The sequence below is a fragment of the Thermochaetoides thermophila genome (assembly GCF_000221225.1).
Source record: "Thermochaetoides thermophila DSM 1495 unplaced genomic scaffold scf7180000011820, whole genome shotgun sequence".
Lineage (NCBI taxonomy): Eukaryota > Fungi > Ascomycota > Sordariomycetes > Sordariales > Chaetomiaceae > Thermochaetoides > Thermochaetoides thermophila.
Genome location: NW_006383036.1, coordinates 2,481,686 through 2,498,193, shown reverse-complemented (window position 1 = coordinate 2,498,193; position 16,508 = coordinate 2,481,686). Strand labels below are relative to the sequence as shown.

At 55.5% G+C, this 16,508-nt stretch overlaps 4 protein-coding genes across 4 annotated transcripts; 2 read left to right on the top strand and 2 right to left on the bottom strand.

The window, feature by feature from the left end:
• Positions 1 to 59: 59 nt before the first annotated feature.
• Positions 60 to 1,031, bottom strand: CTHT_0056770 (uncharacterized protein; the record flags this gene model as incomplete). Its single annotated transcript, XM_006695937.1, has 1 exon — positions 60 to 1,031. The coding sequence occupies one exon, from the start codon at positions 1,029 to 1,031 to the stop codon at positions 60 to 62; it is 972 nt and encodes a 323-aa protein (XP_006696000.1).
• A 3,995-nt stretch (positions 1,032 to 5,026) lies between these two features.
• Positions 5,027 to 8,803, top strand: CTHT_0056760 (putative fkbp12-associated protein; the record flags this gene model as incomplete). The annotated part of the gene is made up of 1 exon (XM_006695936.1): positions 5,027 to 8,803. One exon carries the CDS (start codon positions 5,027 to 5,029, stop codon positions 8,801 to 8,803), a length of 3,777 nt encoding a protein of 1,258 aa, XP_006695999.1.
• Positions 8,804 to 9,693: 890 nt separating this feature from the next.
• Positions 9,694 to 11,005, bottom strand: CTHT_0056750 (uncharacterized protein; the record flags this gene model as incomplete). The annotated part of the gene is made up of 4 exons (XM_006695935.1): positions 9,694 to 9,877; positions 9,946 to 10,581; positions 10,642 to 10,685; positions 10,880 to 11,005. The coding sequence occupies 4 exons, from the start codon at positions 11,003 to 11,005 to the stop codon at positions 9,694 to 9,696; spliced, it is 990 nt and encodes a 329-aa protein (XP_006695998.1).
• A 3,006-nt stretch (positions 11,006 to 14,011) lies between these two features.
• CTHT_0056740 (uncharacterized protein) lies at positions 14,012 to 15,926 on the top strand (the record flags this gene model as incomplete). Its single annotated transcript, XM_006695934.1, has 3 exons — positions 14,012 to 14,032; positions 14,507 to 14,629; positions 14,688 to 15,926. 3 exons carry the CDS (start codon positions 14,012 to 14,014, stop codon positions 15,924 to 15,926), a joined length of 1,383 nt encoding a protein of 460 aa, XP_006695997.1.
• Positions 15,927 to 16,508: the final 582 nt, after the last annotated feature.

Below are 16,508 nucleotides of genomic sequence, written 5' to 3'. Positions count from 1 at the left end.
TCCTCAAACGGGCTTCATCTCAAAACGAAGCCACGCTCCCCTCAACGTCCTCAAGGAGCTTAATCCTCCCAAATAGTTTCCAAATCAAAATCCTGCCGTCTCTCTGCACCACAGACACTCCACCTCTTCCTCTTATCGCGCGAGCTGAACCCGCCGAGCGTGCGTCCACGCAGAGGCGCGTCCAACCCTGGCCTAGGCTTCGCCGTGCCGCCCTCAGAAGCTTCAGCGGCAGCTTTGAGCTGCGCGATGCGCTCGGCCTCCAGAGCAGCTTCTTCAGCGTCCGGCGAGTCGGGAATCGTCTCGAGGCTCGAAATGCTGGGGCTCCTAGACCGGATGGACGTCGGGGTCGACGGGACGGAGGAGGCTGCGTAGTAGGACGACGGGTAGCTGGTTGGGAAGGTGTCGTAGGGACGGTAGAGAGGGGATGCTGAGACTGAGGAAGGTGTGGCGGGGACAGAGACGCTCGTGGTCGAGTTCGCGTTCGAGACCTGGCAGAGCGGTGAGGAGGGTCGACGGAGACGTGGGACCGGGCCCAGGCTGGTCGTGGCGGCCAGGTTGGGAGAACTGCTTCGCTCGCAGAGACGGCGCTCGGGGTCGAGGACCGACATGCGGGTTGGAGAGGACGGGAAGGACTCCTCGACAAACTTGCGGGGGATGCGGATGCGGCTGGGCGAGCTCGGGCTCTGCGGACGCATGTTGTTGTAGAGCAGGCTGCCGGTGCAGCTCGGTGTGGGCATGGACTGGGTGCGCGACATGGGCGGTGCCAGGTTGGCCGAGCGAGACCTCACATGGTTGCTAGACAAGGGCGAGGAAGCACGAGGCCGGTATGGCAATGGGGGAAGAGTCCACGATGGCGAGCTGGGAGAACAAGGAACCGGGTCGGTCGAGAGACGGATTGCGGCTGTCTTCCGCAGGTGTTGGAACTCGGGAGGGTAGATGGGAGCGTCGTTTGCTGGCTCGGCCACCTTGAGGGCGGGGACGGGAGAGGACTGGAATTCCTCCAGCTTCTTAGTCTCGGGGACCGGCTCCATTTTGACCGAGGGATGTGGTGAACTCGGGTAAGCCGGTCGGTTGGGCGGGAAGAGTTATCTCATAGGAAAGGGTAGGCCAGGCTGGTAGGATAGGCAGGTTGTGTGGATTGTTAGTCGGAGGAGGAGGGGAGGGGGGGAAGTGAGGATACGAGCAAATGGAGGAAAGCTGGGTTAAAAAGGATTGCGAGCGGTGTTTGTAGGCACAGCGCCAGTTGGTCAGGGTCTGGGTATGGGTTTGGGTTCGGATCTAGTGCCGTGGCCGTATTCCGTCCTCCTGTCAGTCTGTCCGATCGCCACAGTCGGTTGGCTGCAATGCCGAGCCCAGCGACTCAACGCATTGGATGTCTGGGTGTGATGCGTGATGTGTGTGATGTAGGGAGGGATGGAGGGAGGGATGAACGATGGAATCGCCCGGACCCTGGGGGAAGTGAAGATGCGATCGGTCGGCAAACACGTGTTATCACCGGCCTGGTTGTTGCTCGTCGGAGGACGTTGGTGGCAGGAGAGATTGGCCGACGGCAGGACGGTGATGGAAACTTTAAGCCGTTGGCTGCAGGAGCTGGCAGAAGTGCGGTGCGCCGGGTCTGCAGACTTGCAGGTTGCTTGGCTGTGGTCATGCAGAGGCGCCTCCAGGCAGAGGCTGGTGTCGGCCATTTAGGTGACGGGACGGCGCAAGAGGGAGCAGCACAACAGCGCGGCCAGGGTCCTAGCAAGCCCCCAGCAAGATCCACTGTTTGACTGGAGGGAACCTTGACACGGCCCGGGTCCGGAATCCAGGGCAGGCACACGCCCAGCACTCCCCAGCACTCCAGTGTCCCAATGCCGACCCAGCGCCTGCCAAACAGGACATAGGGGTGTTTACCCGGCAAAACGGGCCAATCACAGGCGTTCGGTCAGAGGCATGCCCGCTATGACGGGACAGACAGGGGGGTCGGCAAGCCCGCTAGTCTCGCACCGCGGGGTCTCGCTGCGGGGGAGAGTGTTAGTGACGACTGCCTGAAGAGGACAGGCCGAGAGCGCGGCTGGACGGCAGGAATGAGCAAGAATGGATCATGACAGAAGCTGGAATGGGGTAGCTGAACAAATCAATGACCTCGGGAGTCGGACTCAGGATGAGGGCATTGCCCTGCACTTGCATTGACTTACAGCATTGATTGACTGTGGGTATGTGTGAATCCTTTTTACATGTATGAAGTTGAAGTTGGATGCTGTCCTACCTTAAGTCTGGTCGTCTTTCGTTAAATCCTTCAACGGTATGTGCAAGACAGAAACCGAAAACAGACACTCCGATTGCCAGCAGTGCCTGGGTGGCGAGACTACGGCCGCTGTTTGGCGCACAAACGCCGTGCCTGGCCGACATCCCGGCTCTTCGGATCACCATCGTCCGCTGCCGTCGTACTTGGCCGAATGGGCGTCGAAGCAGCAACCAACCCCCACGAAGTCATACTGTCGATCCCGGCCGTCATGTGAACGCTCGGCCTTATCTCTTCTCACACTTGCATCACTTCAAAGCTCGAGTCGAGCGAGTCGAGTCTCGAGTTTTACCTGTCAATTCTAAAGACATAGCTGTCTAATTCTCTTTTGTGACGCCACCCCCAAGTCTAAGTATGTTTCAGTGCTCGTTTGCGGCACGAGCACCATAAATATCCCGAGCACAGAGTGCAACTCGATCGAAGTCCCAGCGCACGGCTACGGATCAGACGGGGTGACGGTGTCATGGTGGATCTCGATCTCTCTCTTGAGTCGGGCCCATTTACCCCAAACACTGTGCCCCATCACCACTGCCAACATCATCATCATCATCATCCTCACTTTTAGTATCAGGAAATACTTCGACTGACAGAGACCTGCGTAACCCTACCACAACAGTCATGCACCGAGATGGCCCAGCATGCTGACATCTTTCTGGATTGGCTGGCCTGCTATCGATCGGGGTTTTTCCCTGCAGGGGAGCAGCCAGGATGCATCCTTCTGGAAGCTTCCGGGTGTACGGCTTATACAGGCAGAAAGATTGATATGAGATCATCATGCATGCACGACCAGTCGCCTGCTTAGCGATGCTGACGAGGTGCGAAGTGAAGACCCGTGCATGTCTTGGCTCTCACAGACCCCAAGGTTCCCAACCAGTTCTCGGGCCTAGGGTCCGTGTCATTGTCGAGCTCGGAGGGTCCGGCCATGTACGAACAGTGTGGCCCACAACGGGCACCGATCGTAGCGGCCCTCCCTTCTACCAGTCCCCACGTCTCCGATCCCGTAGCTTCCGGCTTGTTCTCCCGATCCGGTCTTGGGCCGTCACCAGTCATCTGGGGTCAACAACAACGGTGAATGGTGACCGAAATCGATCGCACGCTACCAACTCGCCATACTGGATCACCAAGAAGCCCTTTGCCGTCTGCTGGCCAACGATACAGTACAATGATGTTGTAGGGGAGTTGGCATGTTAACCTCGCTCCGTTGCCCTCCCAAGATGGCTTCCGTGATTTGTTATTGTGGTTTCCACACACTTGTGTCCATACGACTACAGGATACAGTAACGTGACTTGCTTCTTAACTCACCTAAAAAGCAAGGAGACTCGACGATTATTTTTTCCCATCCTCGGTTGGTATTGCGAATAGGCAAAGACGATGCGCTCTGTCCAGCCTCCACCCCGGACCGCAAAGCAGCTGTCCAACCCAAGCATCCTGTGTGGCTGGAAGGCCACAAATCTCTTCTCCACGCTCGCAATGTCGTTTCTATCGACTCACATCTTGGGTGTCCGCCGGTCTGTGACGCCTACATTTAAAGACGCTGCCCCCTGAGCTGCGCCGACTGGTCCTCCTAAGTATCGACGACCCGGCCGATCCGCGCGGGCTAATACAACGTATCGCCCATCTTCCACAAGCAATACCTGCTCAACCAGCACATAATCCTCTCGGCCGCATCGAGCGCACTCCTGGAAAAACATCTTCGTCGACGCCTCTATCGGCCACTTCACAGCTTGCTGCCCACATCCAGAGAAGCGTGAGCGCTGGAAGCATTCTCGAAGAGACTCTGGCAACACCCTTGCATTCTCCAAATTCTCCAGAAGATGTGCGGCAAAGGATGGGCAGAATTGGAAGAAGTTATGTACTGAAGAAGATCTACGAGCCATGACGCAGTGCTATCTGGTGACTGTCCGTCCGGTACTACCAGAACGCACCATGCGTTATTTGGCTGGAAGGAAGGAAGGGCTTGGTATGTTGAGCTGCGTTGTGCTGAGCGTAGGAGGCTGTTTGAGGGTGCTGTATCATAGTAGATTGGCTGTATTTCTGTATAACAGTAAGACTTGGTCATATCTCATCGGCCGATGAGGAGGGGTTCAGGTTGTCCTCACGATAGTCGTCGCGGTCTAAGGTAAGCGAGAATTTATTATCACAGTGGTGTCATAGGTAGGTCACTCGATAGGATTCGATTAAGTTCACAAGAGGACAGTGAGTCATAAAAATCACTTTCATGAGAGTCGCATGTAACGGTTGGATGGTAGTATGATTCATTGTCAGAAACGCTGCTGGCGTGAGAGGATGGGGAGAAGTTGACCCGACCCCTAACCCTGAGACCGGAACAGTGCCTATACAGTGTTAATACAAACATTTTACGCAGAAAACTTTTTGCTCTTCGTACTGTGTTATTACTCATCCGGCAACTTATTTGCCATCCACATCGTTTCTGCCTTCCTACTAAGCCTCGAGCCGTTTTCTCCCTTCAATCGGGACTTTTTCACTCCCCAACAGATTTGAGCTGAGACTCGGTTTTCTTTCGAGATCGCTTTGTTTCGGTTTTTTTTTCTTTTTGTTTTAAACGGTCTTTCCAAAGTCGCTGTATTTCAAAAAGCGCATCTCATAGGGAGTGTTTCTCACTGAATCCTCACAACTCGGAATCCCACATCAGCCGGAAATTGACATAAGAATCACACCACACTACTACCCTGGAGCACGGAATTTTCTCTCGAGTCCAGAACCAGCAACGCAGTACAGCGATGGCCGACTCAGCACCAGCTGCTCAAATAGTCCCATTAGAAGATAATCCACGTCGCGGAAGAGGGGGCCGCCGTGGAGGACGGGGAAGAAGGGGTCATGGTCATGGACAGCCGAGGTCACGACCCGCGCAAGACGGAGAGCAAACTCAAACAACACCATCAGAACCTATTGTTAGCTCTGCGAGTAATCCGGCGCCATCCAATGTTCCCCCCAGTGGGGCTCCGGATGCGGCTCATCGCGAAGGAGAGCAGTCAGGGAGGGGTAGGGGAGACAGAGGGAGACGAGTGGGTAGGGGCCGAGGGAGAGGATGGTCTGGCCAGAGGTCGGTGGTAGTTTCGCATAGGGGAGGCCGCCGTCAACTTCCTCCGGGGTTGGCAGGGCCTTCTCAAGAAGGGGAGTCGCGTGCTTCGGGTACGGACTTGCGGCCTGCTGCCCCGGAGTTTGTCCCTGGCCAGTCAGTCCCAGCTCCCAGCCCCGAGCCGACTGCACAACAGCTTACACCAAAGCCACCGAAGCCACCAAAGGCCCCAAGAGTGACGACCAAGTCTTCGGCAGAGGACCTGCCGACGAGAATCCACGAGGATATTGACAACAAGCAGTACGAGTGTGTCATCTGCACCAACGATGTGCTGCGGAACTCCAAGATCTGGTCGTGTGCCATTTGCTGGACCGTTATTCACCTTTCGTGCGTAAAGAAATGGTATGCGAACCAGATGAAGGAGAAGCAAGAGAATCCAAGGCCTAACCAGCCAGAGGGCTGGAGATGTCCTGGGTGCAATTCTCAGCTGATCGACCCTCCGGGGTCATATCACTGCTGGTGCGGCAAAGACTTCGACCCAAAGCCGATTCCGGGACTGCCGCCTCACAGTTGTGGCCAGACTTGCTCGAAGCCCCGCGCTACGTGCCCGCATCAATGTTCCTTGCTCTGCCATGCCGGTCCTTGCCCGCCATGCAACCTAATGGGGCCGCCCCAAATGTGCTTCTGCGGTAAGAATACGTCTACAAAACGATGCGTCGACACCAACTACGGCAGGGGATGGAGCTGCGGGGAGCTATGTGGCGATCTGCTGCCTTGCGGAGAGCACACCTGCTCCCAGCCCTGCCATCCCGGGCTTTGCGGTGCTTGTGAGATCCTCGTGCCGTCGGTTTGCTACTGCGGCAAGGAGCGGCGCGAGATCCCTTGCAACCAGCGCGATGATATCCTGGAGTCCTTTAATTGGGGTCAGTTGCCGGCGAAGGAAGAGGAATTGCTGGAGTTATCGAAGTGGTTTGATGGCTCGTTCCAATGCGGCAGTATCTGCGGTCGTCCTTTCGACTGTGGGCATCACTCCTGCCAGAAGCCGTGTCATCCCCAGGACGAAGAGGTTGCGCATTGCCCTTTCTCTCCTGATGTTGTCACTCATTGCCCATGCGGCAAGACACCATTGGCGTCACTGTCCACGGAGCCGAGGACATCATGTCTCGATCCGATCCCTCGTTGCAACAAGCCTTGCAACAAAGTGCTAGCTTGTGGGCATCGGTGTCAGGCCGAGTGTCACACCGGCTCTTGCCCGCCATGCTCCCAGATCGTCGATATCGCCTGCCGTTGTGGCAAGACAACGGCGAAGTCGGTTTGCCACCAGGGCGAAGTCGTCGCCCCACACTGCTTCCGCATCTGCAAGGCCCAGCTCAACTGTGGCCGTCACGAGTGTGGACAGCGGTGCTGCCCGGGCGAGAAGAAGGCTGCCGAGCGGCGCAAGCAAAAGCGTACCGGCGCCAATGAGAACTATGAGCCTGAACATATTTGTCTTCAGGTGTGTGGTCGCCCACTGAAATGCGGACAGCATAACTGCCAGCAGCTCTGCCACAAGGGGCCGTGCATGTCGTGCCCTGAAGCCATCTTCGACGAGATTAGCTGCCACTGTGGCCGGACAGTCCTCCAGCCGCCCCAGCCCTGCGGGACTAAACCTCCCGAGTGCCGGTACCCGTGTACGAGGCGCCGGCCGTGTGGCCATCCTGGCGTCCAGCATCAGTGTCACCAGGACGACATGCCGTGTCCCAAATGTCCCTTTCTCGTGGAGAGGCCTTGTGTGTGCGGCAAGAAGATGCTAAAGAACCAGCCGTGCTGGTTTGAAGAAGGGAGCTGTGGTCTCCCATGCGGGAAGAAACTTAAGTGCGGCGCCCACGAGTGCCGAAAGCCATGCCACAAGCCTGGCGAGTGCGAGGATGTCGACGTTCCCGGCACCCACTGCTCACAGCCCTGTGGCAAGAAGCGCAAGTCGTGCGATCACGCTTGCGCTGAGCAATGCCATGCGCCGTTCCCTTGCAAGGAGGACAAGCCGTGCCAGTCTAAGACGTTCATTACGTGCCCGTGTCAGCATCGCAAGCAGGAAGTGCGGTGCAACGCGACCATGCTGAACCCTTGGCCGACTCGGGAGTCAATGCTCAAGTGCGATGACGAGTGTTTGCTGTTGCAGCGAAACCGCAAGCTCCAGGAGGCACTTAACATCGATCCCAATCACACCGACGATCACATCCCGTATTCTGACACCACGTTGAAGCTGTTTCGCGATAACATCACCTGGGCGCAGGAAAGGGAAAGGGAGTTTAAGTTATTTGCCGCATCAGACGAGAAGCGGATGCGCTTCAAGCCCATGCCCGCTCATCAGCGTGCCTTCTTGCATGCCCTGGCTGAGGACTACGGTTTTGACCACGAGAGCCAGGACCCTGAGCCGCATCGCCACGTTTGTATCTTTAAGACACCAAAGTTCGTCTCGGCTCCCAGGAAGTCACTGGCCCAGTGCCTGCGCATCGCGAAGCAGGCATCAACTCTAGCCGCTTCGGCCTCGTCCCTACGCTCTGGAGCCGCCGCAGCCGGCCCCAAGCCGAACGATGTCCAACCCTTCAACGCCATCCTCCTCGCCTCTCCCCGCTTCGGCCTAACCATCGACGAGCTCGACAAGGCTCTCTCCACTGCCCTCTCGTCCCCCTCCCGCCCCTCCAGCCTAACCTTCACAATCCACTTTCTCCCCTCTGACGAAATAGTCATCAAAGCCTCGCCAATCTTCACCGCAGCCTCCATCGCCAACGCCTCAACAACTCCGCAAGCCATCGAGTCCGCCCTGACGGCACTCAAACCATCCATCACACGCACTGTCACACGCGAGGGTTTCGCCTCGACGGTCCTGCTCTGCCACGTCGTTGACGTCGATGGCGTCCTGACCATTTCTCGGCGTGAAGGGGATGATGGGAGAAGAAAGAAGGTTGATGCAGGTGGCTGGAGTGCGGTAGTCAGTCGCGGGTCATGGAGGAGGGCTGCGGCGGCGGCGAATGCGGCTGCTGCGGAGAAGGAGAAGGAGAAGGAGCAGGGTTCGTCAGGGAAGGGGTTTGTGGCGTTGAGGAAGACGGTTAAGAAGGTTGAGCCGGTTGTGCCGATTAAGAAATTTGAGGAAGAGGTGGAGGAGGATTGGGAGGTGGCTGCGGACAGGATGGTTGGGGAGGATGAAGGGAGTCAGGAGAAGGCAAAGGGTGAGGATGATGATGTTACAGATAGGGGAATCTTGGACGAGGAGAAGATCCAGGATGGTGAGAGCAATAAGCGGGAGGAAGACATCACGCCCAAAGGCGACGGAGAGAAGAAGTCGGACGTAGCGCTGGAAAGTACGGGTTCATCGTCATCATCATCATCATCGTCGTCGTCGTCATCACCACCCCTGCAGGACGATGGCTCAGCACAGGCCGGTGCTGCTGCTGCCCCTAGTGGTAGTGGCAACAATGAGTTCTCTTTCTCAGCTTAAAATCTTCGAAGTCGATCCATTCCGAATGCTTCTCGCCTAGATCAACTGATCGCCTGCTCCTCAGATCATGTCATCAAATACTTTTGTATGTAAGCACTCATCATAGAGAGAGATGAGCGTCCAGTGTAGTGGCAGATAGAGCTACCTGTGATGGCGACTTGATAACATGAAAATCTCGTTTGAAAGAGTTCTTGTCTTTGTATCTTATCCACTTGTGAGATTGCAAACTACCTATTTTCTTAGAATTCCCACTCTTTTGCGCTCCATACCCTTAAAATTCCCATCCGAACTAGTCCGGATAGCTCGCTTCGCTGAGCTAGTAATAGTATCGCCGATACTAGACTAGTGGAGGTAAAATCAGCATTTTATCAATTTCCGATCTGATAAAACCACCAGATCAGAAATCTGGCGCTAGAAGGTCTTAGACACACGCTAGCATAGCTCTATTTGGACGGGCTCATATCACCATCTTGGTCATCATAATTCTTTTTTTTTTTTTGGGAACATATCCAGATATGGGGGAAAAGGCTCTGTGAGGCTGAAGCTTGTCTTGCCTCCACCCAGGAGCTATCACTTTTTGGCAAGGAATGTGGATCTCGGATCTCGGAACCGAATTGAGATGGTGAATGGGTATCTCATTTATTCTTTTTGGAAGTTTTCTGCTCCAAGTAATTACAGCTTGCGGAGTGGCGAATCGGGGGAGAAATGGGTTACCCAGCTCAAAACAGAGCCAACTCCCTTACTCAACCACCGCGCCCCTTACTAGGCTAGGTAAAAACGGGGTATCAACAAGAATGAATAACTTTGGAACTTCCCACGACAAGCTCCCCATCTCAGGGGCTCAGGTTCCCATCCTTCTTTGATGCAATTAGCGCAATTGAATTAGTTCGTTACAGTTTTTCTGGGATATCCTCAGCCCTGTACTCCCCGGAGACGATCTTGGTGATGAATTCGGCTATGGTCTCAAAGTAACCCTCCTCGATAACGCTTGAGTTATGGTCGCCGCCGGGCAGCGGCTTCCAGACTTTGACGGGAGCACGGGACAGATCATGAAGCTTTTTCATATGGATGGGCCTGTACCATATACGTTAGTGAAACTTCAAACGCGAATTTTTTTTTTTTGGAAAGAGGGATTTACATACGGGACAATCTCGTCCTGTAACCCACTTAAAAACAGCGTCGGCACCTTGATGCTCGGAATCAGCGTATCACTGGGCCAGACCTGATGGCACAGATACGACAGCCATTTGGCGGGGGGCATGATACTGGGAATCAGTTTGCGAATGCTGAGGAACGTGTTCTCCAAAATCAGGCCCGCAATATCGCCCCGGGCCTGGTTCTTCGCAACCAGCCTGATTCCCACGGCCCCTCCCAAGCTCTGTCCATACACAATGATCTTGTGATCCCTCGTCTCGGCGCGATTGCGCAAATAATCCAGCGCGGTCTGGGCGTCGATGTTCAAGCCCGTCTCGTCCGGGGAACCGGTCGAGATGCCGTACCCCCGGTACTCCAGCATGAAGACGTTGCAGCCGGCTGCCGCAATCAGCATGCGGGCGATGGGCAAGCGGTGGCCGATGTTGCCGGCGTTGCCGTGGAACATGAGTACCGTCACCTTGGAGTGGGGGCCGCCGCGCGGCCCGCGGATGTAGAAGGCGGACAGCTTCTCGCCATCGTGCGTCGGGATGATGAGCTCCTCGTAGTCTTTGAAGTTGTATTGGCTGGGGCGAGGCACATCGGTGCGCGAGTTGGGCGGGATATGCGAGGGGTAGATGAGGGTTCTGCGCAGCGGGGTCAGCTTTCGTTACCCTCACAGATAGGAGGTCTCTCAAGGGGCATACTTTTGCTTAAAGTAGAGCAGGGCAGTCAGACACGCAGCAACCCCCTGCGGCAAGGGTCGTGTTAGCAAGTTTTGATACATAGCCGGGGAATGAACATGAATGCTATTTTTTTTTTATTTTTCCTCTCTGAGTCAAGCATGAAGAAAAAGACTTGCCCCCTGAACCAGCCGGCGCGGTTGGCGTGACAGCCATTCGGGCACTTGCAAAGGGCGGGAGAGGCAAAGGTGTCGGGTCATACAGTGGAGACGAGAGCCGGCAGGCGCATGTAGCCCGCGGCGCTGCTCAACAGCGAGACTGTCTGCTCCAGGAGAGTGCGGGCGGTCGACGACGATGATTCAGGCGGCGACAGAGGTGTCGTCGACATGGCGCGGGCGCAAAAAGCGAAAAAAAGGAGGAGGGAAAGGAGGGCTGGAAAGGTGGTAAGGGGGGACCGGCAGATGATTATGTATGTACCTGTTGGCTGCTGTGTACTGCTGCTGCGTGTGAGGTGGTACGGATGCCGAGCGGTGTTTGGGGTTAGTGATAGTGTCCGGATGGCCCGATGACAGTGGAGGTCGGCTGCCTGCAAGGTCCTGGAGATCTGGGATCGATGTGGTTGATTGAGATTGGGCGAAGATGATTGGCGGTAGTTGGCAGGGACCAGGTCGAAGTGTTGGGGGAATTGAAGCTGGGGGCTGCCGTGCGGTGCGGTGAGGAGCTTTTGCAGCCTTTGCCACGCTTTTTGGAGCCTTTAGCTGTGAGGCTTGTGCAGAGCTAGCGCAGCGTGGGACTCGGCGGGCAACGGTCAAGGTCGTAGTGCCGCAGCACAGAGGGTAAACTGGGCTGCCGGAAATTCCCAAAACGGACAGCAGCAGAGCACGAGGCACAAATCTCGGATGGCATGGGCGATGTGTTGGCAGGCACTCGCAAGACAATGGGCTAAAGGAATCATGGATCAATGGATGCAGCAATGCCGATGATGCATGCAGAACGCAGTGGAGATCGTCACTTGGGTCATTTGGGTGTCGCAGTCTCAACTCACTGAGGAGAAATCTGCGGGCATTGCAGCCATTGAGCGCGCTGTGCAAGCGTCAGGGCCAAGAAGGCCCCGAATGTTTCCAAGAATGGCAATTGGCGATGAAAATTAGGGAGTTGGATTCTTGGAGGACACGGAAGAGCCATTGGACACTTCCAGGTTTGCTTGGATGATTGGAGTCTGGCAGTGTGGCACTCACGGCGATGACTGGCTCTGTTTGTCTCATCTGTGATCCTTCAAACATGTCACCATCGAGCAAGGCAGTCCAGTTTCATACGAGGCAAAAATTGCTGCTGGCCATTTTTTTTTGATCCCGCAAACTTCCAGCCTGGGCACTCCTATCGCTACGCTGTAATCGCTGCATGGGGCATGGTAGAACAGCCTGTTCCAGGTTGTTTGTCCATGCGCCGGCTAAGTCGATGCGACAGCCTACCATTAATACGTGCTACGCGAAGCTGGTATCGCAAATATCGCATTCTTGGTCTCAGATGCGGATCCGTATGAGCTGCCAACTGGCCCAACGAGCGGGGCGGCCAGCTCGGAAGGGGGGCATGATGTAATAAACGACAAGCATCAGAGACTTTACCATTTCTGATCGGGCCAGCGGCGGACGATTGCCATCCAACCTTACCTGATTGACCTGATCGGGCTATGTGTCATAGCGACGACCGTGGAACAGCGCAGACAGGACCGGCAATGGCGCAACCTGCATCACCAAAATATCCGTTTTCGACACTTCGTCCCTGTCTTCGTCGCCGCGGCGAACTGCTGCAGCTGCAACTGCTCGCCGCTTGCTTGTCAGATACGTATCTCAAATGGAAACCCGAAGCCAGCCCTCTCAGCAAGCCCGCCTGCGGGGACTGCAAGAGATACAGATAGCGCGCGCGACGCCGGCCCCTCGCATTGGGTTGCGCCGGATTCATGCGCTGTCTCCAGGCCCAAACAGCACACAGCAACTAGTCACTCGGCTGACGGGCGCTCACCCAAGCTCTGAAACAAAGACTGACGTGGGCAGCATGAGGGATCGACGCAGCTGACGAATCGAAGGCCTTGATGCCCCAGGCCCAGCTGTCGCCAGGCGGGACTGCGGGATGATCGTCGTCGAAACGCTCCAGAAGCCCTTGGGAACTTGGGACAGGGGGCTCTGGGATATGCTTCAGTCGCATCCTGAGTCCGAGCAGATTCCCAAGAGCTAGAGCTAGACGCACGACAGCGCCAGCGACAGCAACCTCACAGCAATCATCAAAGTTGCACACTGACTTTTTGCTGGCTACATGCCGAATTCAAATTGTCGAATTGTCACGGATCCGCACTTTCTTATGTCGCACTGCTCCGCTTTTCTGGCATGGCCGCGCCCCTGAGTGGCTGCAGGCTGCACTGCTTCCCAGTTGGACGACGGGCTGCTCTGTGTCGCGCTTCTTGTCGCGGAGCCCCGCCAACCTGAGCGGGTCTCTGACCTAGGGGAGCAAGTGGGATGGCGGGGCTGTGTGGCTCGTGGGGCGCGACCGCACGGGACCGGCAGCTGCCCTGCTTGCAAGCGGGTTCGAGTGGGCGCCAGTGGGATTTCTGTGGAGTTGTGGATCCATCCGCGCCCGAAAATCTCCAACCAAAAAATTGGTAAAAACATCCAAAAGGCTTCACAACTTTTTCCTCCTCAAGGCTAGAACACGCAGAACACGACCGCCAGCAGAACATCAGACCCAGAAAATTTCTGCTGTTGCAGATCCCGGATTTCCATCGTTTTGTCCAGCCAGCCGGGTGCTTCCCGGATTCACTAACTGCGCTGTTTTAAGGTTAACGAACCCCTCACGTGCCGTGACCTGCATACAGCCCTTCGTCCACTTGACTTCCCGCTGCCGTTGTCGTCTTTCCGTCTTGCTGCTCGTCTGCTCTCACGACTTTCATTCGTGCCCAACGAAAGAGCCCGCCAAAAAAAAACAAAAAAAACAAAAAAAAAAAAGAGTGTGCACCATTCCCACGCTCAGCCGCCCGCTGTCAGCCGACGCCAACTTACACAGCGAGCATCCATCCATCCCAGCAGCAGCGCAGCACTCGCTCACCTGGCCGAACACGGCCTGATTCTTCTCTCAGCTTCTCAGCCTGACCGAAGGTCGCCCAAGCAGACTCGGGCGCTCGCAGAGCCTTGTCTCGTTTTGCGTTCTGGTTGGAGCAACACTTACACGACTGGACAGCCCACCGACCGTCAGCCATTGGTCATCGCCCAGGTGTCGACAGCCGCCTCACTTCGTGCATACGGACTGTCCACAAACACGGATTCTTTACTACCTGCCCACTTCGCGCAATTGCGACACTCATCAGGAAGTCTGTTAGCTTCACCCCACCAACGCCGTCAAGATGGTCTCCTTTTCGTGCGAGGTGAGTACATAACCTCTTGATTCTAAGATCAATATTCCCTCAATATCCCCCCCATCAGTTCGATGGGAAGATCCCGGCTCGTCAATTTTGATTCTGTCCACAGCCATCGCATTCCAGGAGGGTCTAATCTGGCAGTTATACCCCTCCAAGCCGCGCAGCAGCATAGAAGAGGCAGTCTGGGCATTCTTTGACATCACACCCGCATGTACATACCACCTCGACGGGTCACATCCAACCAGAGAGGCTCATCAGGGTCACACTTCCCGGCACCCCACCCCCCTCCCTCCAGTCCCGTCAACTCCCTCCGTGTCTAAGCAAGCTGCTCTCCCCTTCTTTGGGTGTCATCCGTTGTCTTTCTTGTCTCTCGCTCTCCTATTCTCTTTTTCATTGTCCCTGCTCTTTCCCCAGGCCTGACCTTGCCGTCTGTCCATTACAAACATTTTTTTTCTCTCATTCATTTGCTGACCTGTGCAGAACTGTGGTGACGTTCTCACCAAGAAGAAGCTCGACCAGCATCGCAGCCGGTGCCGGGGGGCTACCTTCACCTGCATCGATTGCATGACGTATTTCCCGGGCACGGAGTACAGGTCGCATACGGTATGTTTGCTGCTGGCTCCTTTATATTGAGTTGCTTGCCCCGCTGACTGAATGGCAGAGCTGCATAACCGAGGAGCAGAAGTATCAGGGCGCTTTGTACCGGCCGAAGAAGGGCAAGGGCCAGAACAACCAGAATAACAGCAACCAGAACGGCCAGGGCAACCAAAACGGCCAGAACGCCCAGAACGCCCAGAACGGTCAGAACAATCAGAACAATCAGAACCAGTCTGCATCGAACGGCCAAATGGTCAAGCCCACGCCAGCATACGCCGAGAGCGTCCCCGACGGGCAATCATGGCGCGAACCTAACCACCAGAGCGACGACGAGGACGATGCTGTTGCCCCTCCCCCGCGTGTGCCAACGCCTCCTCCTTTCCAGCCCAAGACCAATGGTACGACCAACGGGGTGAACGTGTTCGACTTCCTCGTCGCAAACCCCACGCCGACTGCGTCTCATGTCTCCCTGCCCGGTACCGCCGCTGCCCCTCAGAATGATGAGATGCAGCTTGTGCGCTACGACCCCGAGGCCAACGGTCAAGCTGAGCCAGAGCCCATGCAGCAGGACGGACCGGCGCCGCAGTTCCAGACTCCCGCGCCGAAGAAGGATAAGAAGGACAAGAAACGCAAGCGTCTGCACATCGAGACCGACCAGGTCATGACCGATGCTCCGCCGGTGCTGCACTCCAACCTGACGGGTGGCATGAAGGCGCTGATGTCCGGCCCCGACGGCTATCCACCCTCTCCCGACTCCTCTGGTGACGCCGAGACTCCGGCCAGCCCGCTCAAGAAGGCTAAGTCCAACAAACACCATAAGTCGGGCCGTCAGTCGACCGACAGCTTTGGCGGTAGCCTGATGGCAATGATCGCTGAGAGCATGAAGCCCAAGTCCACGCCTACAAAGAAGAAATCTTCCTCCAAGAAGAAATCCAGCTCTTCCTCCAAGAAAAAGAAGAAGACCCCGACCAAAGCCCTCGAAGCGCCCAAGGGGCCGAAGCTGTTGGAGTACAAGAAAGAAACCAAAGGTGAGAATGGCGCTATTCCCAACAAAAGTAACGCCATGGTTGTGTTCCGCCCGCGCGCCGAGCACTTTTTGTCCTTCGTCGACAAGGGCCCCGACAGCGTCCGCGGTTGCAGCGTGAACAAGGTTCTCAAGCGGTACCATCGCGTGCGTGCGGCCGAGGGCTTGGAGGCGAATGGGAAGAATGCGAAGCAGTTGGAGGAGAAGGAGCTGTGGCGGTCATTGCGGATGAGGAGGAATGAGAGGGGGGAGATTGTGCTTTTTTCAATAGACTCTTAGGGGGGCTGAAGGGGAAGAGAGGAATGGGAAGTAGGGAAAAGGGGAGGATGTGGTATGATCTTGGGGGAGGGGGGGGGTGTGGTGGGGAGTTAATTCTCATTTTTATCTTCTTCTTGTGATATTTTATCATGTTGTATTTGGTAGGATTCTTTTGTTATGATACCTTTTTTTTTATGTCTGGGAACGGGCGATGGTTTTGGAGTGTGTTGTTTCTGGCATTGGTAATTTTTTTTTTTTCGTTTGTTGTGGTGTCCTCTGGATGTTGTGATGATCATGGTCCTTTATGAGTTGCGTTTCTTCTACTTTCCTTACAAGTTGCTTTCTTTTTTTTCTTTTTTTTTCTTTTTAGATAGCGGATCTCATCAAGTGTTTTGACGGGCATGGATGGACTGCTTCATGTATCATGGACTGGACTCTCCCAGGTGAAAAGCCAGCTTCAGGAAAACCAGGACATCTCTTTGGGTTACTTTACTCTCGTCATAGCATAGCGAGCGTTTGATGTTTTTGCATTATCCATCTACTATGATTTCACTAACAGATTAGCAGATAATGAATCAGAGTTAACTTTACGAAATTAGTGAC